The 27,155-nt window shown below is 46.1% G+C and overlaps 1 protein-coding gene across 8 annotated transcripts in view; it reads right to left on the reverse strand.

The window, feature by feature from the left end:
• Positions 1-269: 269 nt before the first annotated feature.
• Positions 270-27,155, reverse strand: part of nfixb (nuclear factor I/Xb) — a 609,152-nt gene continuing 582,266 nt past the window's right edge. For all 8 annotated transcript variants that reach the window (XM_085971683.1, XM_085971682.1, XM_085971684.1 and 5 more), the window contains one exon: positions 270-11,531. In XM_085971683.1, the coding sequence (XP_085827809.1) occupies positions 11,517-11,531 (15 nt within the window). In that variant the 3' untranslated portion in view covers positions 270-11,516. The remainder of the gene's footprint in view (positions 11,532-27,155) is intronic.

Consider the following 27,155-nt stretch of genomic DNA (forward strand, 5'->3'; position numbering starts at 1 on the left):
ATCGGAGATTAATGGTATTTTGCTAACCAAAGGTATAGAGGGATACGGGCCAAAGGCGGGTATATGGAGTTAGGTCGCAGATCAGCCATTGATCTCGTTGAATGGCGGAACAGGCTCGAGGGGGCTGAATGCCCTATGTTTCTTCGGGAGTCGAGGAGAACAAATTGGAGGAGGGGAGTAAAGCAGATAGAGAAAGAGGCAATTGGAGCGTAGCGACAGCAGCAAACCACTCTGAAGACAAGAGGCTTTTGCAAATCACTGACACACAGTTTCATACAGTCAAGAACATCTTTTTTATTCAATCAGTTAAACAAGTGTTGCTCTATAAAATTGTTTTATTATGGAGAAAGAAATGGTAATTAAACATGCATTAAACCATGGAAATAGGCGTGCACAGGAGGTTTCTGGGATAGCACGGGTCCAGCACTATGCTCCGTCACTAGGGAAATGTTGGTACAATTTCAAGTAGCCAAAGTCCCAATTTTTTTTTTGTTTTGTTTTTTTTCTCCACTCCCCTCCCCCCCCACCCCCATGGGTATCCATGACCAATAGCCACCTTCAGATAGGGTGGGAGTGTGGGTTGGCAAGTGAGTAGATTCTCCTCCCCTTCCCCTGTTCCGTTGCCCGCACAACCCCCCCCCTCCACAATGCTCAGCTGATAGTTGTTGGGTTTCCTGTCCAGTGGGCTTTCACGGATGTTGATGATCAGTGAGGGGTTCGCAATCAATTCCAGCCACCCCACCCACCCACCCACCATCGATGGGCCCCCAATTGGAAGGGAATAAGAGTTAGATCAAAGCAAAAAGGGCGAGGGGATGAATTTATCTCAGCCAATTACTTCCCCTTTCCTACCCCTCCGGCAATCCAAGGCTTGCTCTCTCGCCTGGGTCTACAGCCCTTGCAGGACTGACCCAAGTCGGGTGCAATCCACCCACGAGCCCAGGCAAGTTGATGTGCCTTCGTGTGGTCCTCTCAACTCCAAAGCCTGTCTACGGCCTGACTCGAGTCAGCCTCAGTTGGTTGACGGGAGCATCAGCAACAGCTCGGATCTGGAACTGGCCTCGGCATGAGAGGAGAATCATCACGGCTGCACTGCGGGCCACAAAACTCTCGCCACCTGCAGCGCCTCGAAATGATCGCACCATCTCGAAGAACGCAGCCGAGTTTGTTGCGATGCCTGGAGTGGCCTTTTAACCGGAAATACTGAGCGTGATGTGAAGTGTATTCAGTGAGAAAACCTGGCCCTGTTGTTATCAGCGCACAGGCCTCTGGGGCGCAAGAGTAAGTGACTCTTAGAGGCGCGACCTCCTTGCCATCTCTGTGCTCGGCCGGCACATTGGCCGTCCTTGTAGGAGAGGGCCCTGTACGCGCCAGTGTGTCCTCCCCATGGTGGAAACCCTCCAATTATCAAGCTGAGAATTGATCAAATTTACCAACCCCCCCCGTTAAGTCCTAACTCCTGAACTCCCTTGCGTGCAGCAATGCAACATACTCGAGTATCAGGCAGGGCCTGCGTCTCAACAATCCCCATGCCCAGCCAGATGGGAGGCGGGCAGGCGGGCGCGGCCCTCTGGCCAAGCTGTGGTAGGTGGCATTCTTGACCCAGACTGCCCTTGCCCACTGGCTTGCATCGAAGCCTGGTCTGGTCCTGAAGGGGGTTAACCCTTTCACCTCCCCCACCATTCCCCCCCTCACCCCCAACACCCACCATCAGCAAGCAGCCTCTGAACAGCCCACTCGCTGTGAGCCACGCATAACCTAACAAAACGCGTTGCATTTATTCTGGTCTCTAACTAACTTTTTTTTTAATAAGGTGCTGAAATCCCCAATAATTGCATAGTCATAGTTCAGATTAAGGCTTGATCACACCGACCAGGATTAGATTAGACTCCAAACCAAATAACATTCTAGTGTCCCACCCGCTCAACTTCAATCCAGGTTTAAATCTCATGCCCCTCCCCGCCCCCACGCCCCTCGAGCATGTGTGGGTACAATACTTCAAAACAAAAAACACCAGATCCGAATTGGACACAAATTAATATTCATTAGATCACAAATTAATATTCATGAGCAATCCAGTTTGATCTACATGGTTTTAAACGTGCACGTTTAGGGAGATGTGCCTGTTTATTCCTCCTGGACTTAAGCATTTCACTGTGTCATTAACCCTTTCACTTGCCGCTTCCTGTTAAACAGTTTTGAGAGTAAAATAGTCTTTCACTGTTGCAGTGTAAGAACTTGCATTTACATAGCGCCTTTCACGACCTCAGGACATCCTAAAGTGCTTTACAGCCAATGAAGTACTTTTGAAGTGTAGTCACTCTTGCAATGTAGGAAATGTGGCAGCCAATTTGCACACAGCAAGCTCCCACAAACAGGAATGAGATCATGACCAGATTATTTGTTTTTGTTATGTTGGTTGAGGAATAAATATTGGCCAGGACACTAGGAAGAACTGCTCTGCCCTTCTTTGAATAGTGCCGTGGGATCTTTTACGTCCACCTGAGAGAGCAGACGGGGCCTCAGTTTAACGTCTCATCCGAAAGACGACACCTCCATTAGTGCAGCACTCCCTCAGCACTGGAGTGTCAGCCTAGATTTATGGTGCTCAAAGTCTCTGGAGTGGGGACTTGAACCCACGACCTTCGTGACTCAGAAGTGAGAGAGTGCGGCCGACTGAGCCACGGCTGACACAACAGGTCTTTAAGGATTGAGGGGAAGATTGGGGGGCAGGAAATTGAGTTCCCTATCTTGGTCACCACATTCAGCAAAACAGAGGCCAGGTGTTTGCCCGCAGAGAGGGAGGGGAAAAACCCCAGAAGGTCTCGAGCTTCTCTGATGCCCCCTCCTGGTACCAAAAACAGCACCAGGAGAGGCTTGAGAGGAGGTTGGATATTCTGTGGGGTTGAAGCGTGGCATGGGGGCGATCCATTAATGAAGGAGTAGGGACGGTTGGGAAAGTGGATTAAAAAAAGCAAAACCTCAAAAAAGATAACCATTTTAAGACGCAATGAATGCGCAGGGTAGGAGCTGCTCCAGCCGCAATGTCACAGTGAAATAATTAAGCAGGCCGTGGCTGCGATTTTCGATTCAAGTACCGTCTACAAGCTGCGAACCAGTTGCATGATACCTCACCCACCAATCCTTTGTGTCTGTGGGCAGGGGGGCGAGGCGGGGGCTAAGACTGTAGCAGAGGTGGCCTCCTGCCCTCTGCGTTGCCACGCCGATTGGCGCAGGCGCGCTACCCGCTGCCCTCCCCAACCCCCACCATCCCTACCTTTTCAACCAGCCTCCCGCCCCTTGAGCACGCCAATGAACATGGTATGTAAGGACTTTTTTTTTGTTTTCCTTGCTTGGAGTTTTTTTTTTAAAACATTTTTTTTTAATATTACATCTTTTTTTTTAATTATTTAGCTGTTTGATGGATAAGCTGAAGAGATCGGCATGGATACCATGTGAGGTTATAAGACAATGAGATAACATATGTGATTGCTGCATTCCGCGACAACACAGAAACCCATAGAATAACATATATGATTACTGTACTCCATTGCAGTGGAAAGCGATTAAACAGGGAAATAACACCAAACTCCATTAGTACTACACCGTATATCTCAGCCTAGAGAGAGACTTGTTCCGAAAGAATTAACAAAAAAGATAAAACAATAATGATTTTTCTCTTCCCTACAGTGAGCGTCAATAACAATTAATTGTTTCATTACCTATATACTGTAATCGTAGAGTTGAATGTACTTTATATCGTAAAAAGCACCATTTTATTTATAATTATTTGTTTTTTTAATTCTCTCCTTCAGCCCTCCCCCAAGGGGTACAGATTCATTCATAATAAAAAAATAAAAACACAAAAAACAAAAAAAAACAATCAGAAGAGAAGAAATACATTAGCTCCCCACACTTATAAAGGCTGGGATAGTATTGCCCCCTCTTCGTTTAGAGTCCCGGGGCAACTGGACTTAAAAAAAAGGCAGACTTTTCTTTTAAAAAAAATAAGAAAAAAAAATTCTCTTTTTTTTTAACAATCTCTAACATACAAAGGTATTCAACTACCCAATGCATTGCACTTGGTTTCAATCGAGAACTGTTACTTTTTCTTTCGACAAAAAACTTGTCGAATCTCCATCACAAAAAAAAAAGCAGGCTGGCCTTCATAAATTTTCCTTTTTAATTTTTTTTTTAATTTTTAAAATAAAAAAAATATTTAGCGCAATCAGCGATCGTGCTGAAGCAGTGGATTGTGTTGTACGGACTTTTACTGCATGGCGAGGGGGCGTGCAGATAGAACCAAGGTGGGAAACCGATGGCCAACTAAAAATTATCCCTAAGTTGACATGTTTGAGGCAGCACGACCCTGGTTAACTGAACTTATCCCTAATGTGATGTTTGAGGGCACATCTTCTCATCTCAGTCTGAAGGCAATTCTCAGTTGGGTTGCAATGCATTCCTTACAGAAAAGAATCCTATACTTATAGGATATGGCACTCTGTACTACTAGATCCCAATATATCCTACACAAAATCTTGGAATAACAACTTTTCTAGGATTTGTATCTGTGTGGTTTGTGGGTGACTTCTGAATGGGTTATTCTGTAGTGTACTCTCCCCCAGTGGGTTTCCCGCCTTGTTTGCACATCCCTCTTATAATATCTGCTGTGCTCAAGAGCAGTTCTCTGTCACCGGGCGACATTCCTTTTTAAGCGGCTATTTTTTAAATTTATTTTTTTGTTTTTTTTTGTGTGTGAGAGATTGCTATGGAGAAATTAGCTGTTATAGTGTGAGGTGAAGACTGTAATGGGAACTGAGAAATGCACAGTACACGCGCCAGTGCTAGTTAATTACTTGTCCAGGTCCGACCAACCGTCCCCCCTCAGGGCAGGCGTAGAGTTGCCAACCCTCCAGCATTGCCCTGGAATCTCTAGGAATTAAAGGTTAATCTCCCGGGCACTGCTGTGAGCATGGGGCATTTAAAAAAAAGTTTTTTCTTTCATTTTCTTTGAACATACTTATAAAATTATTGGGGATGGGTGAGGTGGGGGGGGGCGGGGTGCGGTGGGAAAGAGCTGTTTGACTCACAGTCAAGAATCGTCCAATAGGGTAACAAAGAGTCTGTTTTCATTCCAGTTGACATGAGATAGACATGTTGGGTGACCAATGGCGGGAGTGTAGGGGGGGTGGTCATGTGACGAAACCTCCAGAATAAGTCCAACTAGAGTTGGCAAGCCTAGACAGGCTAGTACCAGGCCTGGGGTATTGGTGCACTTTTGGACCAAACTCGCTTGGGAGAGGAAGAGGAGAACATGGGTACATCAAACTTGAAAATCGCCATGTTGTGGGCATACTACCAAAGCTGTGTGCCTCCCGCACCAGCTTGCCCACTGCACTCAACCAGTTGCTTGTGGGGAAAAAAAATAAAGTTTATGAACCCCCGCCGTCCCCTCCCTAAGAAGTTGAGTTGAACACCATGGGGCAACCAGGAAGAGGCCAAAGGCTTTCCCACAGGAAAGTCGGACACCGAGTTAGCCTTCTAGTGCCTGGTTTCAGCGTGTCATTAGCTTCAAGCTGGCCGCCCACTCTCTCGGAGCAAGCAGGGGTAGAGGAGGAACATGCATTAATTGAAAAATAAAAAGAACAAGGGTGTCATGGAATGGAATCACATTTCTCGATCAACATTCTGAGTTATGACCTTTCTTCACCATCTGGCTGACTAGAAGAGACTTATTTGGATCTAAAGATTTTCTATTGATTAAAAAAAAGAGCTTAAAAAATATTTCCTCCTCTTCTCTCCTAAAGGTGCAGACTCATGATTGGGTAACTGTTCCCTAGCAACCCTGCCATATGGACATTCTTCCTAGTTTAGACAGTCGACTATCCAATTAAGGAAATAGTGCAGGCAAACCCGATCCTCTCCTCATCCCATTATCCAGGCAGGAGGTGCGATTATGAGCAAGAACCTTGGCCAATTGTAGCATGCCAACCATAAAAAGATATCACAGTGAAAGCATTGCTTTTGAAATAAGGTGTTTAGTAAACCCTGTGAAATATTCTAATCTACCCTCTAGGACCTAGCTTGATCCTGCGAGAATGGCCTCAAGGCCTACAGGAATCCCTGTGTGGGTGGATCGTGAAGTAAGAGTTTAAGGCCAACCCAAGATTGGATCTCAACTGGCATTTTTCCTTGGGTTACCCAGGGCGTGGCATGAGCGACATAGTCTTAGTGACTTGTTTAGAGATTGAGGAAGGAAAAAACAAAACTGAGGAGGGATTTATTCCCACGCCACAAAAGTGCACCTCCTACGAGACTGGCTGAGAAGCAGACCCGTCCTTTGGGATCTAGGATAATGCCTGCTGGTTGGATCATCGCAACTGTCTGAACGGAGAGGATTACATGTCGGAGGGTGGCATTAAAGAATGAATGTGGGCAAATTTGTCAGTTGGCTTTACAGTCTTCAGCTTTTGACTGAGTTGTATGGAGAGACATTATCCCTTTTGTCCATCTTTGCACACCGTGTTCCAAAGGTTATACAAATTGAAATATGCACAACACAAAAATCCGAACTTCAATCTCTTCAAAGTTTCCCTGGCGAGGGGGGGTGAGAGCTGCTGCCAGGCGTAAATGAAGCGGGCGGTCTATTGGGCGTGGAGAAGGTTGGCCACACGATGACTGACCCACAACTGGCGGCCACCAGGTGAGCACCCGGGGTTGGAGGTGCTTCAGGGGGTGGGGCGGGCACACCCTGCGGCGGACCAACCGATGGGTTTTGTCTCCTGCCAGTGCTTCCTTGCGGTCACTGTAGGAGGCTCGCGAGTTGCATTGGTTGGGGGGGGGGGTCGGGGGGAGACAGGCACAAGGCCTCGTCTGCCGCCCCACAGCTTCCTGTTCCGCAATGCAACTACTCATGCCCCCCCGTGATAATCGTTAGAAAGCCTCTTTTAATCTCAAAATTTGGGAGGGCGACGCACGATTGAGGCACTCTCAAGGGCAATGGGGGGGGATTCACAGAACTGAGAGAGCCAAGATGTGTATTTATTTTTCCAAGTCTCTCCGCTCCTCTCCTGAAGATGTGACTCATGCCAGGTAGGCTGTTATAGGCCAACATAGACCTGTAGTCCTTCACTCTTCACGTATGAGCTGTGACAGCACGAGCTGGTAAGCTACCTAACTGTGGAGAGCATCACAGCGGGATGAGTGCCTTGGCCTCACTGGACGTCAATGCACCCAGACTTTCCAGCACGGATCACTGGATTGTGACGAGGAGCAGGAACCGTGGCTAATTTTTAAAGAAATTCTTCCATTCTTCTCAAGCCCAGGAGAACTGTAGCAAACTCTGGGTGAGATCTGCGGACTCGTGGCCGATAGGGGGTTGAAACTAGGACATCGACGGTCAACGCGGGATGCTGCGTCGAACCGCTGGCTGAAACGGTTTAGTTAGATGGGCGAAGGTCACGAAACCTGGCCACAGGTGAGGCCAGAGCCTCAGATCACAGCCAAACGATCTTGTGACCCACTCGCGGCCGACCTCGAAGGTCGGAACGCTAACTTTTCCCCCCTCCTTTTGTTGTCCCCTTCACAATAATTTAGAAGCGGAAAGCTACGAGTTGAGGGGGGGAGTGGGGGTCAGAGAGGAGTGGGGTCACGGAAGGAGTGGGGTCAGTGGTTGGCGGGGGGGGGGTGGGGTGACAAAGGCCTTGTAGAAACGTCTAGTTTTCGTTCCGGCACTTTGTACATAACAGCCCGCCCTGAGAAAAGAACAAAAAATAAACAAAAGGGGACAGTGTCTCTTTAAATGTTTAACATGAGCTGCTGCTACACTGTGCTTTATATGAACCAGAACAATAGGCCCCTTGGCCTGAAACAGGCAGCCTCTGCGTCTGTTAAAACTGCGAGAATTTTAACACTTCGGATTTTATTTTTTCTTCCTTTTAAGCGGTAAACCAGAAAGCAAAGCCAAAACTATCACTACCCAGAATGCAAGCAGGAAATTTTTTTTCTAATGGTGATGATTCTTGTGTGTCGTCTGTGTCTTTACAAAGCCTACCTAGTTCAGTTGCAGTGTTATATCTAGAATTGCTTTTTGTGTATTTTTATTTCGAAATGGAGAGATGCTCATGACACAAATGACCCTGTACCTTTTCCATCCGCTCAGAGTTCTAGGACAGCAATGCCAAGTGAGATGTCCCTTTTTCCCCCACCTCTTCCCTTACCACCTCCCCCGCCCTCCCAAAATAATCGCTCGAAGGGCAGGAAAGAAAGCTTGCATCACTGAATTAGATCGTGGTTACACGGTTACCGTGGAGTTGCCGTGTACGGTTAGGGTAAAGCTTCGGGGACTTTCAAAGATTCCATTAGCCACACTGATTCCATCTCGGGTCCTTCGCTGTGGGGGTAGGGGGTAGATGAATGGGTAGACTGGGCCCCTCAAAGCCAAGGCGCTCCTCCAGGGTAGGCCGCAGCCTGCTTTCAGTTGGCAAAACTCAATGTGTAGATGACGATGGGATCTGGGGTTTCAGTCTCTGTTGCCACTTTAACCTCTCACACCCACCGCCCCCGCCCCCCGCTCTACCCCCACCCCCAGAGAGCAGCTTGCCCCAAATAAGCGCCTGTGATGAAATTCCTTCTGTTGTGTTTGATTTGTTTTTCCCTCCCCCCCTTTTTCAAACGGTTTCCTGCTCTGTTACCTTGGCTGCCATGACAACCGCCCCCCCCCCCACCCACTTAATAACTGAATAAATCGGGCCAACAAACGGATTGATTGTTCTTCTGCGATGCCTATCTCGTGCCAACTTTAATTAGTTAACATAGTTGATGTCATTCAAAGAGGGAGCTTTAAGCAGGAATTATCACTCCCCAATGACATCAGCCACCCATAACTCTTAGCAAGACGTGCAATCAAGATGGTCTAAATATGCGATCACAAAGCTCTCTGAGAGAGGGCTGAAAGACCGCCTGTGTTTTTGACAGACGGGCAAAGTGACTAAATGGAGAGCATCGTGACAAACGTGAAGTCACCATTGGTCACTGTGTTGCCCTTTAACCTCCCTGCTGCCGACTGCTATTTATTTGAGTAAAGATGAACCAATATGCGATCCATCATAGCAAGCTGAGGATAGTCCAGATCCTTGATGGTGTGATTTATGATGCAGTTGAAGCCCAATCGCTGTCTCACCTATCTGTAACTGGGCCAGAATGATACAGCACAGAGGGAGGCCATTCAGCCCATCGTGCCTGTGCCGGCTCTTTGAAAGAGCTACCCAATTAGTCCCACTCCCCTGCCCTTTCCCCATAGCCCTTCTGAAAGTTACTATTGAATCTGCCTCCACCACCCTTTCAGGCAGCGCGTTCCAGATCAGAACAACACGCTGTGTAAAGTGATTTACAAAGATAGTTTACTTCAGTTTAATATGGAGCGGGAGGGGGTGGGAAGGGAGGGGCTGGGGAAGGAGGTTTGGGGAAGGGGTGGGGGACTGGGGTGTAGGTAGGGAGGAGGTTCAGGGGAGCGGTGGGATGTAGGTAGGGGGTGGAGGAGTGGTGGGAGGGGGGGGAAGAGTGGGGAGGGGGCGGGGTTAAGCATTTTTTAATTGAATACAACCGCATTTGTGGTCGAATCCAACGTTACATCACAGACCTTTGACCAATTGGAATTCAGTGTGCAAATGAGAAGAGATTTAATTAAGGTCCTCTCCTCCACCCTCCCCTCCCTTCCCCGTCTCTTCATCTGCTAAAGGGAGTGAATGGGGCCTTTCTAACGCAACTGACAGGAAGCCCGCCTATCGTGTGAGGGCTGTACATCAATTCAAAGTTGGCTTTCCCCTTGGTACTGGATGCGCTGCCCTTTGGTGGTTACAGACACGAAGCCAACATCTCCCTCTCTCTGGTATTTTTGCCCCCATTTCTGTTAGACATTAATTGACGTCTCATGCCCCCCCTTGTGTTCTGCCACCTTGTTGCGGGTCAATAACTTCTTGCAATCAGGAGAGGGGTGAAATGTAACAGACCCTTTGACAGTGGACGGAGCAAAGCTACAATGGTACAGATTTGTGTGAATGATCATTTCTCCTTCACAAAGCTTAATGTGTACAGTTACCCAGTAATTGTGGACTCGTTGCAAAGGCTTTACATTTGGTGGAAGTATCATTTACACCTTAAGGACAAGAAAGTCGCTGGACAACACTGAAAAAAAAAAAGATCACTAGCTTGAAGCCAATCCACTTGTCCACAACCTGTGTGTTCAATTGGATCCAGCACTGTGGCTGGTGCCCGGTCTCCACGTAACGTTTTAATCGTTCTCGTATCTATTCTCTTTCTCTTTCCTTATACACTTTCCTCTATGTTCTACCCCATCCCTCCTCCACAAGTTCTTGCTTCTGTTCTTGCATCCCCCGCCCCACTCTGGAAAGGCAGGTGGGCCGAAGGCCAAGGGGAAGCGATGGACTTCGCAAAGTGCCGTGAAGGCGATGCCGTCACTCGGCCAGTGTGAGGAGTCCCCTTCGCTGCGGTTTCCGAGGACCAAAGTAGGGTTGGGAGGGGACTACCGATGTCAAGTGTCCTACTCGGGGGGTGCGGGCGGGGGGGGGGCCGGGGTATGAAAGGTCAGTGCTTGCAATTACAACAATGCCCCTTTTTAGTCCTCCATTGCAGTCGAGGCCTTTGGCTGGTTCCTGAATCAGCCTCTGAGCTTCCTATTGGGTGAACCACGGAGGCCAAAGATACCAGTGTTGTGTCGCTGAGAGGCTACAACTCCACGTGGCGTCTCTGAAGGACATCACCTCGACAGCACGGTGCAGGGAAAAGGCGAGAATCCAGATCACTTTTTTTTTTAATGGCTAAGGCAGTCCAATATAGAATACGTTTTGAGAGACTGTAGCACATTTTGGTGGGGTAACTGGGGTTGGAATAACTATTTGAGTCTATTCTTGTATAGTTTATATATATTTATAAATATTTGAATACATTTATGCAGCCTTTAATGCATTTTATGTAAAGTCAACGAGAGGCACTTATAAAGATAATAGACATGTTTGCATTGTAGATTGTAGTGTTATTTTTAAAAAAAAAGTTAATTCTGGGTTTGATCATGTCCCACCTTTCTGGTGTGCTATAAGTCCACTGTAACCTTCACCCTTTACTCTTAATACTGGTTAAACAGGTTAAAAATCACAGTCCTTATAAAATGCAAACGTGAGATGCTCCCACCAAACTCAAAGCCACGTTACACTGTACAATGTGTGATGACATCGGGTGCCAATTTGAGTGGAAAAAATCGATTCCTATGGCTGGAGAGATCATTCTGAACTGGTTTTTTTGTTTTTTCTTCCTTGAACGTGTCTGAGTTGTCTCAGATGGTTGCTGTTTCTTTTACAGTTCCCAGTGTTCAGCGATGACGGCGTTTTCCCCCTCCCCCCCTCTTTCTCTCTCTCTCTCTCTCTCTCTCTCAACTTTACTTGTGTCAAGGAAGGTATCAGGTGGTCTTGTCGCTGGCCAATGGGAAAGGCTCGAAACTATCAGAGGAACCAAGACTGTGGAGAGACCAGGAAGAAAAGACACAAATTATTAATAAGATAAGATACAGAAGGAGATCGGCTTGTCGGTCCATCCCGGCTCATCCATGCATCTAGAGGACTCTGCTGCATTCTTTTTAAACCTTTCTTTCTCAACTTTTGCGAGCATTTTATTCCTCTTGGTGAGGACTGTCATTGTTGGGAGTGAAACACTTCCCATTTCAGCCATTCAGTGTCAGCTAGAAACAGTCCCAAGTCAGGTACACCACAGCTTAGATAGAAAGTGAAGTTCCCTCAATTTCCCCCACCACCACCCCCCCCCCCTCCTCAACCCCAATGCATGCCCTCTACTGCACCAGTGTGACATTGTTCCATCTCCCACATGAGCTATTCTGTGGCATCTCGGAGTGAGATTGGCAGTTTTTGTGCTCCTCAGCTCAGTAGTGATTGGATCGCGACTGTCCCCCAAAACTCATTTCCACCTATTCTGCATTTTAAGAACACAGGAAAGGTTGCAATGAGAAACGCTTCCGGCATTACCCTTCCAATAGATCACGTTTAATTAGCACAGTCAGGGAATCACCTCGACATATTCAATCTCTGAAGGATTTTACCTAACCAGAAGGAACGCGCTTAAGAAATTCCCCCTGATGACGCTGAAGGATATACAGGAAACTCTTTTTTTATCCGGCACCGACGGGACCGGCGTGCTGCTGGTTGATCAAAACGTCCGGATTACAGAGAGGTATACTTACTAAGGTACGAGAGCCCCGTACATGGCCACAGATCCAGGCGTCCCTGTTGCATGGCAACAGGTGCAGGAACCCCGGTTACATGGCCACAGATCCAGGAACCCCGATTACACGGCCACTAATATGAAGTAAAACTTACTTGAACCTACTCCTGAATTTTGCCAGTTAAGAGAGATTGCCGGTTATTTAGGTGCTGGTAAAAAGAGAGTTTCCTGTAACATGAAAAGTCAATAGAAAGAGCAGAACTTTGAGGAACAGGAAAAGGCCAGTAGTCCAAAGAAGTCCATCCTCCTTTTGATAGACCTCCATCTATCTACAGACCTCGACCTATCTACCTTACCATTGTATTTCTCTCTCTCCATATCTAATGTCCTCTTGAACCTATCTATGCCATCCATTTCAATGGCCTTCTCTGCTGACTTATTCTACAACTCTTAATACCTCTTTGGACGAAAAGGTAACTTCCCATCTTATTCCTAAATTCCTAGTTTTGAATTAGCATTTGCACCCTTCTCCAGAGTGACCAACTTGAGTCTAAGATACCAGTCTACACGAGACCCACCTTATTCCGTCCTGCCCAGTTACATTTCACAGATGCTGTCCGCATGAACACAACAGTATTCTAACTACAGTACATCAATAGTATTTGACCATCTTTGTCTACAATTACTGGTACGTCAATCCCATTCCTGGCCAGATATTTTAAAAATCTCCCTTTCAAAGGTATTAGTTGACAGAGACGGAGTTATGGTGGCTATGCTCCTGCTTATATGAATAAGTTAACAGGAAAGATGACAGTGTCGCCCGTGTTTGTGCACTTGATGTCTTGTCGGCCAACTTTGTGTTGCCGATGGATTTGCCAACTATCTCGGGATACTGACTAATTTCAGAATTTCCTGAAAACTGGTGTACGTGGAACACCAAAGGATTCACCGCAGAAGGTCCCCGTAAAGAATATCTTGCTGGCTATTGGGGTCTGGGCCTCGGACCCTTCTCATGGTTCTGAGGATCCTCCTGACCTCATCCTGGGTGTTCTTCCTTCGATTGCTCAGTGCCTGTTACTCCAGCAATGGTCTTGTCCATTTGTGTGACCACTGAAGTTTGCTCTGTTCCTATTTTGAGATCCCTTCATTCTATTGTCCGTTATTACAGTTTGACCCATCGTTTCTTAGTGCATCCTCAATCTGTGTTACTGAATGGTGTTGATAGATTTTTGTTCGGCAAGGGTATTAAGGGAGACAGAACCAAGGCAGGTAGATGGAGTCCAGATACAGATCAGCCACGGTCCAATTGAAAGGCGGAACTGACTCAAGGGGCTGAATGGCCTGCTCCTGTTCCTATGTGTTTTTATTCTGGTCAGTGGTCATTTCTTGTGAAAATAACATTGTGGGTCCAGTGGTCGGGCATATGTAAAGGACGTTGGAACAGCAGCCAAGTTGTACCTCACATACTGGTTAGTGCAGCAGCCTCCACTCCACTCCACTCCACTGCACTCCACTGCACTGCACGCCAAAGAATGGCACTGTGTAGCTTTCATGTGTTTCGTAAATCATGTCAACAGTTTGTTAACCCAAAAAGAATATGCAGTTACAATGGAATCACTGCATGAGGCCAGAGCTCTAACTCCAATAAGGTTGGTAGCTCAGTTGGTCGAGTAATGGACTCAGAGCCAGAAGGGCTTGGGTTTGGATCCCGACAGAAGACACTCATCCTTCTAGGGTGGACAACATGAGTGCCCTGTCTTATAATGTGGAGAGAATACAGCGACTGATCAATAATTGCCACACTGTTACAGTGTCCCTTGACTGTTCAGAAATAGAAATAGGGAATGTCCATATCTGATGGACATCAATCTCCATGATCTATCCCTTTTCCTCTTTACCCCTAGTGGAAATATTGCAATAGGCTTTGAACCAGTCAGCTGATTAGAACGCTGACCCAATGGAAACGAGCAAACCTCCGCGAGACATTCAATAAACCTCGGAGAGAAGCTCCTGATGGATGCGACGGCCCTGATTTGGAATGGAAGCTGGACAATTAAGAAGGGAGCAGCTTCTGGTCATCACCTTCCCTCAAACTATCACCACAGCTGAAACTGGGGCCTCGCTGTGTGCGGAACCATTACTCCAAACCAGAATTCCTGTAACGCAGTGAGTGAGAAGTAACAGCCGTCACACTGCTGATACGTCAAACAACTCAATGAACATCTCCAGAAACGTCCAGCACTCCCTTCACACTCAGGGGGAACGGGACGTAACAAAATGCTTGTCACGTGATCTTTGAACCGACCCTCATCTCTCTCTCTCTGTTAACTTTTCTTGTCTTCCCCTACCCTGCCCATATTACTATGAGTAGAGCGTTTCTGAAATTCTTTTGTTCCTCCAAAACTAGCAATACACCCTCCTCCTACGTGGTCATTCTCCTCTCTACATCCGCATTGCATTGAAATCAAGAGCCTTGGGATCACCGACTTTGATTCTTTTCTTTCCCAGGATCACACAACTGTGGAACCCTTTACGCCCCCTCATTCCTCCTAAAAATCTATAGACTTTTAAGGCCCAAGCTTCTGATATGCTCCCTCTACTTTACTTTTTCAAATCGAAGTCCTGCACTTGGTTCTCATAGGTTACTGATAAGTAAGAAGAAAAACTTGCAATTTATACAGCACCTTTCATGACCTCAGGACATCCCAAAGCGCTTTACAGTCAATGATGTTCTTTTGAAGTGTAGTCGCTGTTGTAATGTAGGAAACGCGGCAGCCAACTTACGCACGGCAAGCTCCCGCAAACAGCAACGTGACAATGAGCTGACCGGATCATCTATTTTGATGATATTGGTTGAGGGATAAATATTGGCCAGGACACCGGGGCGAACTCCCCCGGGCTCTTCTTTGAAATTGTACCCTGAGAGGGCGGACGGGTCCTCTCGGTTTAACATCTCATTGAAACAAGTCACCTCCGACAGTGCAGCACTCCCTGGAGTGTCAGCCTAGATTTTGTGCTCAAGTCTCTGGAGGGGGGGCTTGACACCAAAGGTGAGAGTGCTACCCACAAAGCCACGGCTAACATATAAATTACATATGACAGAAAAATGAATGTTTGGACACTGACATACTGATAGACACACAGTTCAATAGCTAATCCTGACTGATGATTGGTTGTCAAAGAACATAAGAAATAGGAGCAGGAGTCGACCATTTGACCCCTCGAGCCTGCTCCGCCATTCAATAAGATCATGGCTCATCTTCTACCTCAACTCCACTTTCCTGCACTATCCCCATATCCCTTGATTCCCTTAATATTCAAAAATCTATCGATCTCTGTCTTGAATATACTCAACGACTGAGCCTCCACAGCCCTCTGGGGTAGAGAATTCCAAAGATTCACCACCCTCTGAGTGAAGACATTTCTCCTCCTCTCAGTCCTAAATGGCCGACCCCTTATTCTGAGACTGGTTCTAGACTCCCCAGCCAGGGGAAACATCCTCCCTGCATCTACCCTGTCAAGCCCTGTATGTTTCATTGAGATCACCTCTCATTCTTCTAAACTCTAGAGAATATAGGCCTAGTCTACTCAATCTCTCCTCATAGGACAATCCCCCCATCCCAGGAACCAGTCTGGTGAACCTTCGTTGCACTCCCTCTATGGAAAGTATGTCCTTCCTTAGGTAAGGAGAACAAAACTGTACACAATACTCCAGGTGTGGTCTCACCAGGGCCCTATATAATTGCAGTAAGATGTCTTTACTCTTATACTCAAATCCACTTGTAATAAAGGCCAACATACCATTTGTTTTCCTAATTGCTTGCTGTACCTGCACGTTAACTTTCAGTGATTCGTGTACAAGGACACCCAGGTCCCTCTGAACACCAACATTTCCCATTTCTCACCATTTAAAAAATACTCTGAATTTCTATTTTTCCTACCAAAGTGGATAACTTCACATTTCTCCACATTATATTCCATTTGCCATGTTATTGCGCACTCACTTACCCTGTCTATATCGTCTTGAAGCCTCTTTGCATCCTCCTCACAACTTACATTCCCCCTAGCTTTGTATCATCAACAAAACTTGGATATATTACATTTGGTCCCCTCATCCAAATCATTGATGTAGATTGTGAATAGCTGAGGCCCAAGCACTGATCCTTGTGGTTTCCCACTAGTTACAGCCTGCCAACCCAAAAATGTCCCGTTTATTCCTACTCTCTGTTTTCTGTCTGTTAACCAATCCTCAATCCATGCTAGTATATTACCCCCAATCCCGTGAGCCCTAATTTTGTTTAATAACCTCTTGTGTGGCACCTTATCGAATGTCTTCTGAAAATCCAAATACACCACATCCACTGGTTCCCCCTTATCTATTCTGCAAGTTACAACCTCAAAAAACTCTCAACAGATTCTTCAAACACGATTTCCCTTTCATAAATCCGTGTTGACTCTGCCCAATCCTATTATTATTTTCTAAGTGCCCTGTTACCACGTCCTTAACAATAGATTCTAGCATTTTCCCTACTACTGATGTCAGGCTAACTGGTCTGCAGTTCCCCGTTTTCTCTCTCCCTCCTTTCTTAAATCGTGGGGTTACATTTGCCACCTTCCAATCCGCGGGAACCATTCTAGTATTGATGGAATTTTGGAAAATGACAACCAATGCATCCACTATCTCTGTAGTCACCTCTTTCAAAACCCTAAGTCCTGGTGCAGTTGCATGCTATACCATGAGACTAGCAGGCCATGAGCTTGACATTGCAGTTCACCCCACAGTGATTTCCGAAGCTTGGCCTAGCTGTCTTAGAAGGGATAGGATGTACTTCAGCAGAATTAATGAGGTTAAGATCAGTCAAGCTGTACACTTCCTAGCAGCCAGCTATTGAACAGTCAGGGACTTGGAAATGGGAATGAAATATGATCTGTAAGAGGGATGGGGAAAGGGAACCAAAACGTTATAGAAGATTTTTCACAAGTAATAAATCCTTTCAATGCTCATAAATAATTGCATCTGGGATTGGAATCTGACATCGACATTAAATGGCTAGTTTGAAATATTTGCTAAAGGTGGTTTTAATCTGTTCCTAATTTGTCTTGCGCTCTGTCATAATGCTCTGCCCTGAGGCCACTGCCGTTAATCAGCTTGCCACCAAGGGTCGCTGTTTCCCTACTCAATGGACACAAAGAAAGTGCAGTGAAACTTCACACAACTCTTCTCCCAATCAGTTCACTGTTACAAAGGGGGACATTTAGGAGTCCGTCAATCAGAACTGTCCCGTCAGCTTCATTTGTGGAGGTGTTTATTGGGTGTCCTTGATCTATCCTCGATGTAAATATTGCATAAGGAGGTCCTGATAACTATTTGCAAATCATCAGTTGATCAATTTGGATTGTTGTCAGTACTTGGGATTATAGTAACGATTTTAATGAGTACAATTCACCAGGATTGAAGGGAGAAATAGAAGTACAATGTATCTCTGTCTGTCTATCTCTAGCTATCTAATCTCTCTCTCTCTATCTAGCTCGCTATCTAATTATCTATCTATCTAATCTCTAACTAGCTCTCTATATCTTTCGATCAATGTTCCCTCTAATTTTTTCCCTACGCGGGCCCTTTAAGTTTGCTGCACATGTGCCGCGGCTCTTCCAACGGAACAGCTGGTGAGCGGCCTGCGCGGGACCTCGCGATCGGTGTGCGGCCGCGCACCTTAGGGGGAACATTGCTCTCTCTATCTATCTATCTATCTATCTATCTACCTATCTATCTATCTCTCTATCTATCTCTCTATCTCTAACTATCTATCTAATCTCTATCTATATCTATCTGTTCTCTATCTATGTATGTATCTATCTATCTACTCTCTCTATCTAATCTATGTATCTCTCTATCTCTCTCTAGCTATGTATCTCTATCACTCTCTCTATCTCTCTATCTATGTATCTATCTATCTCTATCTATCTCTCTCTGTCTCTCTCTGTCTGTCTCTCTCTGTCTCTCTATCTATCTATGTATCTACTGTCTCTATCTCTCTATCTATGTACCTATCTATCTCTATCCCTCTATCGATCTATCTCTAACTATCTCTCTCTATCTCTCTCTCCCTCTATCTCTCTCTCTCTCTCCCTCTATCTATCTCTTTCTCTCTCCCTCTATCTATCTCTCTATCTATGTATCGCTCTATCTATCTATCTCTTTATCTCTCTCTCTATCTTTCTATCTGTGTCTATCTATGTATCTACTCTCTCCCCTATCTCTCTATCTATGTATCTATCTATCTCTATCTCTCCACTGATCTCTCTCTACCTATCTCTCTATCTAGCTCTCACTATCGCTCTCTCTATCTCTCTATTTATGTACCTATCTATCTCTATCGATCTCTCTCTACCTCTCTCTATCCATCTCTCTCTCTCTATCTATGTATCTATCTCTCTCTCTATCTCTCTTTCTCTCTATCTATCTATCTCTCTCTCTCTATCTATATATGTATCTATCTATCTCTCTATCTCTCCCTCTATCTATTTATCTATGTATCTCTCTATCTATCTCTTTATCTCTCTCTATCTATCTGTATCTATCTCTCTATCTATCTCTCTCTATCTATGTTTCGCTCTCTGTCTATCTATCTATCTAATCAATCTCTCTCCCCTCCCCTTTCTGAGGAAGCCCACTGAAGCTGAATTAATCACAATATTTGAGGATAAATTCGACAAACGATTGAAGAGGAAAGGATACGGAGAAAGGGGAAGGCAATGGGATTAAAGCGTATTGTTGTGTTGTGGATTTCGGGCCAGCAGAGCTTCCCTCTGTACTGAAATGCCTATTTTCCTATCGCGGCAAACTGCATGCACTAAAATAATCACACAACATCCAATGAATCATTAACAAACTCGCAAGTATTAGCAATGCTGAACTTGCAGCGATAACACTGTAGTTCTTATGCTTGGTAATGGGCAAAGAGCAAAGGGCAGGCAGTGAGTCAATGACCAGGCCGAGGCCTAAATAAATGACCAGATATGGGATTAAAAACCCCTACCAATAAGGTTAGAAGTGCATTCTGTAAATAACATCAGATATGGTGGAGTGTTAGCTGGTGGTTTTATTGAAACTTTTTCTTTTATTTAAAGAAGAATTTTTAAAAAATTAAAAAATTTATGTAGTCTTCAAGCTGAGGACTGGAATACATGTTGTGCTTAATAACAGCACCAAGAACTCCCTGGTCAAGTGGAACAAGGGTTAAATGCAATATAGAGCTCCCCCACTCTGTCCCGATAATGTGACTTAATCATTACCCTCAGGGGGCAATTATATGACCCTTTCATGTCGATTCAAAGCAGTTTTGGGTGGGTACCTCATTGGTAGTCAAAATCTGTGGGACAACCAAGCACATTAAAACTCTGAAAAGAAAGACTTGCATTTCTATAGTATCTTTCACGACCACCGGACGTCCCAAAGCGCTTTACAGCCAATTAAGTACTTTTTTTTTTGAAGTGTAGTCACAGTTGTAATGCAGGAAATGCAGCAGACAATTTGCACACAGCAAGCTCCCACAAACAGCAACGTGATAATGACCCAGATAATCTGTTTTAGCGATGTTGATTGTGGGATAAATATTGGCCCAGGACACCGGGGAGAACTCCCCAGCTCTTTGAAATAACGCCGCGGGATCCTTTACGTCCACCTGAGAGGGCAGGCGAGGCCTTGGTTTAATGTCTCATCCAAAAGACGGCACCTCCGACAGTGCAGGCCTAGAGTTTTTGTGCTTGAGTCTCTGGAGTGGGACTTAAGCCCACATCCCTCTGACTCAAAGGTAAGGGTGCTACCAACTGAGCCACTAGCTGAACATAGAAACATAGAAGATAGGAGCAGGAGTCGGCCATTCGGCCCCTCGAGCCTGCTCCGCCATTTAATGAGATCATGGCTGATCATCCAAATTCAGTACCCTGTCCCTGCCTTCTCCCCATATCCCTTGATCCCTTTAGCCTTAAGAAATATATCTAACTCCTTCTTGAATATATTTAATGAATTGGCCTCTGCTGCCTTCTGTGGTAGAGAATTCCACAGGTTCACCACTCTCTGGGTGAAGAAATTCCGCCTCATCTCTGTCCTAAATGGCTTACCCCTTATCCTTAGACTGTGACCCCTGGTTCTGGACTCCCCGACCATCGGGAACATCCTTCCTGCATCTAGTCTGTCTAGTCCTGTTAGAATTTTATAAGTTTCAATGAGATCCCCTCTCATTCTTCTAAACTCCAGCGAGTACAAGCCCAATCGACCCAATCTCTCCTCATACGTCATTCCTGCCACCCCAGGTATCAGCCTGGTGAATCTTCGCTGCACTCCCTCCATGGCAAGAACATCCTTCCTCAGATAAGGCGACCAAAACTGCACACAATACTCAAGGTGTGGTCTCACCAAGGCCCTGTACAACTGCAGCAAGACATCCTTGTTCCTGTACTCGAACCCCCAACCTCTAGTGGGTTGTCTTGTAGTTTCCATTTGCCTTATATGGAGTTTACTCTCTCGCTCTCTCTTCTTGAGGACAAAACCCACCACTGAAAACTCAGTGAGCCAAGACCCAGGTTGGTAAGACTTAGAGACTCCCACACCTCCCTCGCCCCCCCACCCCCAGCCTCCGATATGTGTAGGGGGAGGGCTGGAGTTTAACTAGCTAAAACCACACCGCTTACCCCCACAGGGAAGTATCCTGCTGTTTGCCCAGCTGGTGCATTTATATAGCACCTTAGCACATCCCCAGGCCGTTCCAAAGTGCTTTGCAGCCAATGAATTACATTGGAGGTGCAATCATTTGTTTTTTTTAGGCAAACACAGCAGCCAATCTGAGCAGAGGGAGGTGCCCACTGACAGCGAATGAGGTAAGTGACCATTTAAAATAACAACAGAAAACGCTGGGAAAAACTCAGCAGGCCAGGGCAGCATCGGTGGAGAGAGAAACGGAGTCAACGTTTCAGGTCGATGACCCTTCGTCAGAACTGGAAAAAAGCAGGAAGTGGAAAGCAGGTTTAGGGGCTGGGAAAAGGGGGAGGGGATGAAAGAACAAAAGGGAAGGTCAGTGATAGGATAGAAAGCAGGAGAGATTAAGAGACATTGAGAGACATTAAGAGATAGTCAAGGCGAGAGGAGGTGGTAATGGGACAGGTTAAGGAACACAGGATGGCTCTAGATGGGGTGTGAATTGCGCTGGCAGAATGAGGGACAGCTGCCACATGGGAGGGAAGAAGAAATCTGATTTTGGTGGTGTTGGTTGAGCGATGAATGTTGGTGCTCCCACAGCGCTGTTAGGGAGGGAGTTCCAGGATTTTGACCCAGCGACGATGAACGATCGGGCGATATATTTCCAGGTCAGGATGGGGTGTGACTTGGAGGGGAACTTGGAGGTGGTGGTGTTCCCCGTGCGCCTGCTGCCCTTGTCCTTCTAGGTGGAAGAGGTCGCGGGTTTGGGAGGTGCTGCCGAAGAAGCCTTGGCGAGTTGCTACAGTGCATCTTGTAGATGGTATACACTGCAGCCACGGTGCGCCAGTGGTGGAGGGAGTGAATGTTTAAGGTGCTTTGTCCTGGATGGTGTCGAGCTTCTTGAGTATTGTTGGGGCTGCACTCATCCAGGCAAGTTGGTGAAGTGTTCAATTAATTTTTTTTTAAAAACACTTTTTTAATGGCCCAATGATTTTTCTCCCAGGTTTTGCTCCCTGCAGTGTCCGGGAGATTAATCTTTAATTCCTGGAGACTCCAGGGCCAATCCTGAAGGGTTGGGGATCCTAATTGCCCAGCGTGGTACTGAGCCATACACACCATGAAGGTCTGAGGTTCAATCCCTGGTCTCTGGACAGCAATAGGAGTACTCCAATTGGCCTCAGTACCTTTGAGGCATTCAAAAAAAAATCAGGCTTCCCTGCACCTGAAGTCTGTCCAGTGCCTGGAAGCTGCACGTGCTTGGATGCTGGAGGAGGATAGGGTCGGGCTTGACTGTGATGCCGCCACAATGAAATAGCCTCCTGACACTCACTATCCAGGCTCATATGATTAAAAAAAAATGGCACTTGGGTGGGTGAGGTCGCAGATCAGCCATGATCGCATTGAATGGCGGAACAGGTTTGAGGGGCTAAATAGTCTCCTCCTCTTCCTAGATATTTTCTCATAAGAGCTGCCAGCACCTTTGGAACAACATCCCCAGCGCGATTCTACAATTTCAGGAGAGGATGGGAGAACACCGTGGGGGGCGGGGGAGGGGGGTGACAAAGTGGATGAGCTGAACTCTTTGGAAACGTAAATTTATAAAAGGCTTCGCTTTGTGAGTGTTTGAACAATTCTTGTTTTTGTGCCAAATTGCAATATTGGAAGCTCTTCACCGTGTGACTTGTGTGGTCTTTCACTGTGATGAACAGGAGTGTGGTATTTCTCCACACTTAAACAATAAAAGGTTTGGCAAGTAGCTGTACTCCTTTAAATAAATGAAGTAGCGGTGCCCCTTTAAATGGATGCAGTGAGTCCCTTTAAATAAATGAACTAACATTGCCCCTTTAAATAAACGTAGTAGTGGTACCCCTTTAAATAAATGAACTAACGATGCCCCTTTAAATAAATGAAGTAATGGCGCCACTTTAAATAAATGAACTAACAATGCCCCTTTAAATAAATGAAGTAGTGGTGCCCCTTTAAATAAATGAACTAACGATGCCCCTTTAAATAAATGAAGTAGAGGTTTGCCTTTAAATAAGTTGCTACAATAATTTGGTGATTCTCGATTCTCTCTCTCTCTTTGCTATACTCAAGACTTTTAATATATTACTAATCGAGCTCCTGTGGTATTGAACAGAAGAACAAGTGCAGCTTTCTATATCGTTCCCCTTATGCTGACATCCACATATCATTTATTTATGATAGCAAAATACTGCGGATGCTGGAAATCCGAAATAACTACAGAAAACGCTGGAAAAACTCAGCAGGCCAGGCAACATCCGTGGAGAGAGAAACAGAGTTAACGTTTCAGGTCGAAACCCTTCGTCAGAACTGAGAAAAAAGACAGGAAATGAAACAGATTAAAAGGCCAGTTTGGGGGCTGGGAAATGGGGGAGGGGATGAAAGAACAAAAGGGAAGGTCGGAGAGGTGAAGAGACATTAAGAGATATTCAAGACGAGACGAGATGGTAATAGGACAGGTAAAGAGACAAAGGATGGCTCTAGATGAAGTGTGAAATGCGCTGGCAGAGTGAGAGACAGCTGCCATGTGGGAGAGAGAAAAAGGAAAAGGCACAAACCAAAAGTGTGGATAAAAAATATATAAAAATATAATAGGGGCCGAGGTTATGATCTGAAATTGTTGAACTCGATATTGAGTCCGGAAGGCTGTAAAGTGCCTAATCGGAAGATGAGATGCTGTTCCTCGAGCTTACGCTGAGCTTACGTGGAACAATGCAAGAGGCCGCGGACGGTGAGGTCTGAGTTGGAATGGAGCGGTGAATCATTTATATAAATGGAAACACAAGAGGTCCCAGCACAGACCCCTGGACATCGACTATCCGCAGTGTACCATTTCCTCCTAGTCTTTGCATTCTGTCCTCCAGCTAGCTATCTATCCATACGGCTACATTCCCTCCGATATTGTATGCTCTCATCTTTGCAATAACTTCCCTCTGGAATATCAGGGATAAAATCGCCTGCATTCAGCTCTTGGCTCATTGGGCAGCGCTCTCTGGCCTCTGAGTCAGAAGGTTGTGGGTTCTAGTGGGGTACCGCAGGGATTGGTCCTTGGACCCCAGCTATTCACAGTATATATTAATGATCTAGACAAGGGAACTAGATGTAATATCTCCAAATTTGCAGACGACACAAAGCTAGGTGGGCGTGTGTGCTGTGAGGAGGATGCCAAGAAACTCCAGGATGATTTGGACAGGTTGGGTGATTGGGCAGAAGCATGGCAGATGCAATATAACGTGGATAAATGTGAGGTTATCCACTTTGGTGGCAAAAACAGGAAGGCAGATTATTATCTGAATGGCAATAGATTGGACGAAGGGGAAGTGCAACGAGACCTGGGTGTCCTTGTGCACCAGTCGCTGAAGGTAAGCATGCAGGTGCAGCAGGCAGTTAAGAAGGCAAATGGTATGTTGGCCTTCGTAGCGAGAGGCTTTGAGTACAGGAACAAGGATGTCTTGCTGCAGTTGTACAGGGCCTTGGTGAGACCACATCTTGAGTATTGTGTGCAGTTTTGGTTGCCTTATCTGAGGATGTTCTTGCCATGGAAGGAGTTCAGCGAAGATTCACCAGGCTGATACCTGGGATGGCAGGAATGACGTATGAGGAGAGATTGGGTCGATTGGGCTTGTACTCGCTGGAGTTTAGAAGAATGAGAGGGGATCTCATTGAAACTTATAAAATTCTGACAGGACTGGACAGACTAGAGCAGGAAGGATGTTCCCGATGGTCGGGGAGTCCAGAACCAGGGGTCACAGTCTAAGGATAAGGGGTAAGCCATTTAGGACAGAAATGAGGAGGAATTTCTTCACCCAGAGAGTGGTGAACCTGTGGAATTCTCTACCACAGAAGGCAGTAGAGGCCAATTCATTAAATATATTCAAGAAGGAGTTGGATATATTTCTTAAGGCTAAAGGGATCAAGGGATATGGGGAGAAAGCAGGGACCGAGTACTGAATTTGGATGATCAGCCATGACCTCATTGAATGGCGGAGCAGGCTCGAGGGGCCGAATGGCCTACTCCTGCTCCTATCTTCGATGTTTCTATGTAAGTCCCCACTCCAGAGACCTGAGCGCAACAATCTAGGCCTGCACTCCCTCAGTCGCAGGTGCCGAGTTTCGGAAGGGACGTTAAACCGAGGCCCCGTCTGCCCTCTCAGGTGGGCGTTGCAGATCACACAGCATCACATTGAGCAGGGGGGAGTTCTCCCCGGTGTCCTGGCCAGTAGTTAACCCTCAATCAACATCACTAAAAGCAGATTAATTAGGTCAGTATCAAACCGCTGTTTGTGGGATCTTGCTGTGCGCACATCAGCTGCCGCGTTTCCTGGGTTACTACAATGCCTACACTTCAAAAGTACTTTGCTGGCTTTTGGAGAGTCCTGAGGTAATGAAAGGTGCTACAGAAAGCAAGTTATTTCTTTCTGTCTTATTAATTCTGCCTGTTAAATCCCTCCAATTCTATTCCCTTCCTTATTCTTTTTTGTGTGTTTTTTTTAAAATACGAACTGTGGTTTTACCCATTTTCTAAATGTAAAATTCTCTTTTCCACATACTCCCCTTTGCTTTTATTATGTTTCAAATCCTTCGCTAACCTGTTGTTCCAGCTCCCTGCTCCCTACCATCCATCAGACCCATCTAAAAAGTGGCATGTGATTGGCTGAAACCAGTTCTAACCGTTGGTCTTTGAGTCAATTCAAGGGCAAAGATCTCAAGCAAACATCAAACCAGGTTAATTAGAAAGTATTCCAAAGCATCTGCAGCACAGAAACAGGCCATTCGGCCCAACGGGAGAAACTTTCATTACCCAGGGAGAGCTTGCTGTGCGCAAATTGGCTGCAGTGTTTCCCACATTACAACAGTTCATGCTCCACACGAACCTCCTCCCACCCGACTTCATCTCACCCCGTCAGTATAACCTTCTATTCCTCTCTTCCTCATGTGTTTATCTAGCTTCCCCTTGAATGCATCTTTGCTATTCGCCTTAACCACTCCCTGTGGTAGCGAGTTCCACATGCTCACCACATAAAGCTAGGCAGTGCAGTGCTGAGGGAGTGCTGCACTGTCGGAGGTGTCATCTTTCGGATGAGACGTTAAACCGAGGCCCCCATCTCCCCTCTCGGATGGACGTAAAAGATCCCGCGCCCACTATTTCGAAGAAGAGCAGGGGAGTTCTCCCCGGTGTCCTGGGACAACATTTATCCCTCAACCAACATAACAAAAACAGATTATCTGGGTCATTTTCACATTGCTGTTTGTGGGACCTTGCTGTGCGCAAATTGGCTGCCATGTTTCCTACATTACAACAGTGACTCCACTTCAAAAAGTACTTCATTGGCTGTAAAGCGCTTTGAGACGTCCGGTGGTCGTGAAAGGCGCTATAGAAATGCAAGACTTTCTTTCTCTCTGGGTAAAGAAGTTTCTCCTGAATTCCCTATTGGAGTTATTAGTGACTGTTATAAATCTCATCATCATAAAGAAACTACTCATGAAATAACACTGGACGGCCAGCTGGTGGCGCCGTCCAAGGAGTATAAACACTCGGGCGTGGGCCCAGTTTGCCCAGGGACATTTTGTAAGACAGGAACTAGTGAAGTACAACTAGATCTCCATGTTCTGAAACAAGTTGATTAAAGCCTTGCTTTATATTCAAACCAAGTGCGTAGTGAGCTTTATTACGTCAGTGACCATCTTATATTCATGGCTCCTAGTTCTGGTCTTGCCTGTAAGTGGAAACATCTTCTCTATGTCTACTCTATCAAACCCTGACAGGTTTTACTGTATCCAAACAGGGGAGGAGCTGTCAGCTGATGATGAGCATTTCATTTATTGGCTGTGAAGCACTTTGGGACGTCCTGGCCCCGTATAAGTTTCACGTTCTTTCTTTTTATACCAACATCCTTGTTTTCAAATCCCTCCATGGCCTCGTCCCCTCCCGATCCTCTGTTAACTCCTCCAGCCCTACAACCCTCCCAGATCTCTGCGCTCCTCCAATTCTGGTCTCTCTCTCGAGCATCCCTCGGTTTTCTTCACCCCACCATTGGCGGCTGCGCCCTTCAGCCGCCTGGTCCCCTGAGCTCTGCAATTCCCTCCCTAAACCTCCCCGACTCTCTCTCTCTCTCTCTCTCCTCTTCTCCTCCTCCTTTTAAGCTGCTGGTTAAAACCAAGCTCTTTGGCCAAGCTTTTGGTC

Source organism: Somniosus microcephalus, chromosome 31 (genome assembly GCF_052327205.1).
Source record: "Somniosus microcephalus isolate GS21.2 chromosome 31, FLI_Smic_1.0, whole genome shotgun sequence".
Lineage (NCBI taxonomy): Eukaryota > Metazoa > Chordata > Chondrichthyes > Squaliformes > Somniosidae > Somniosus > Somniosus microcephalus.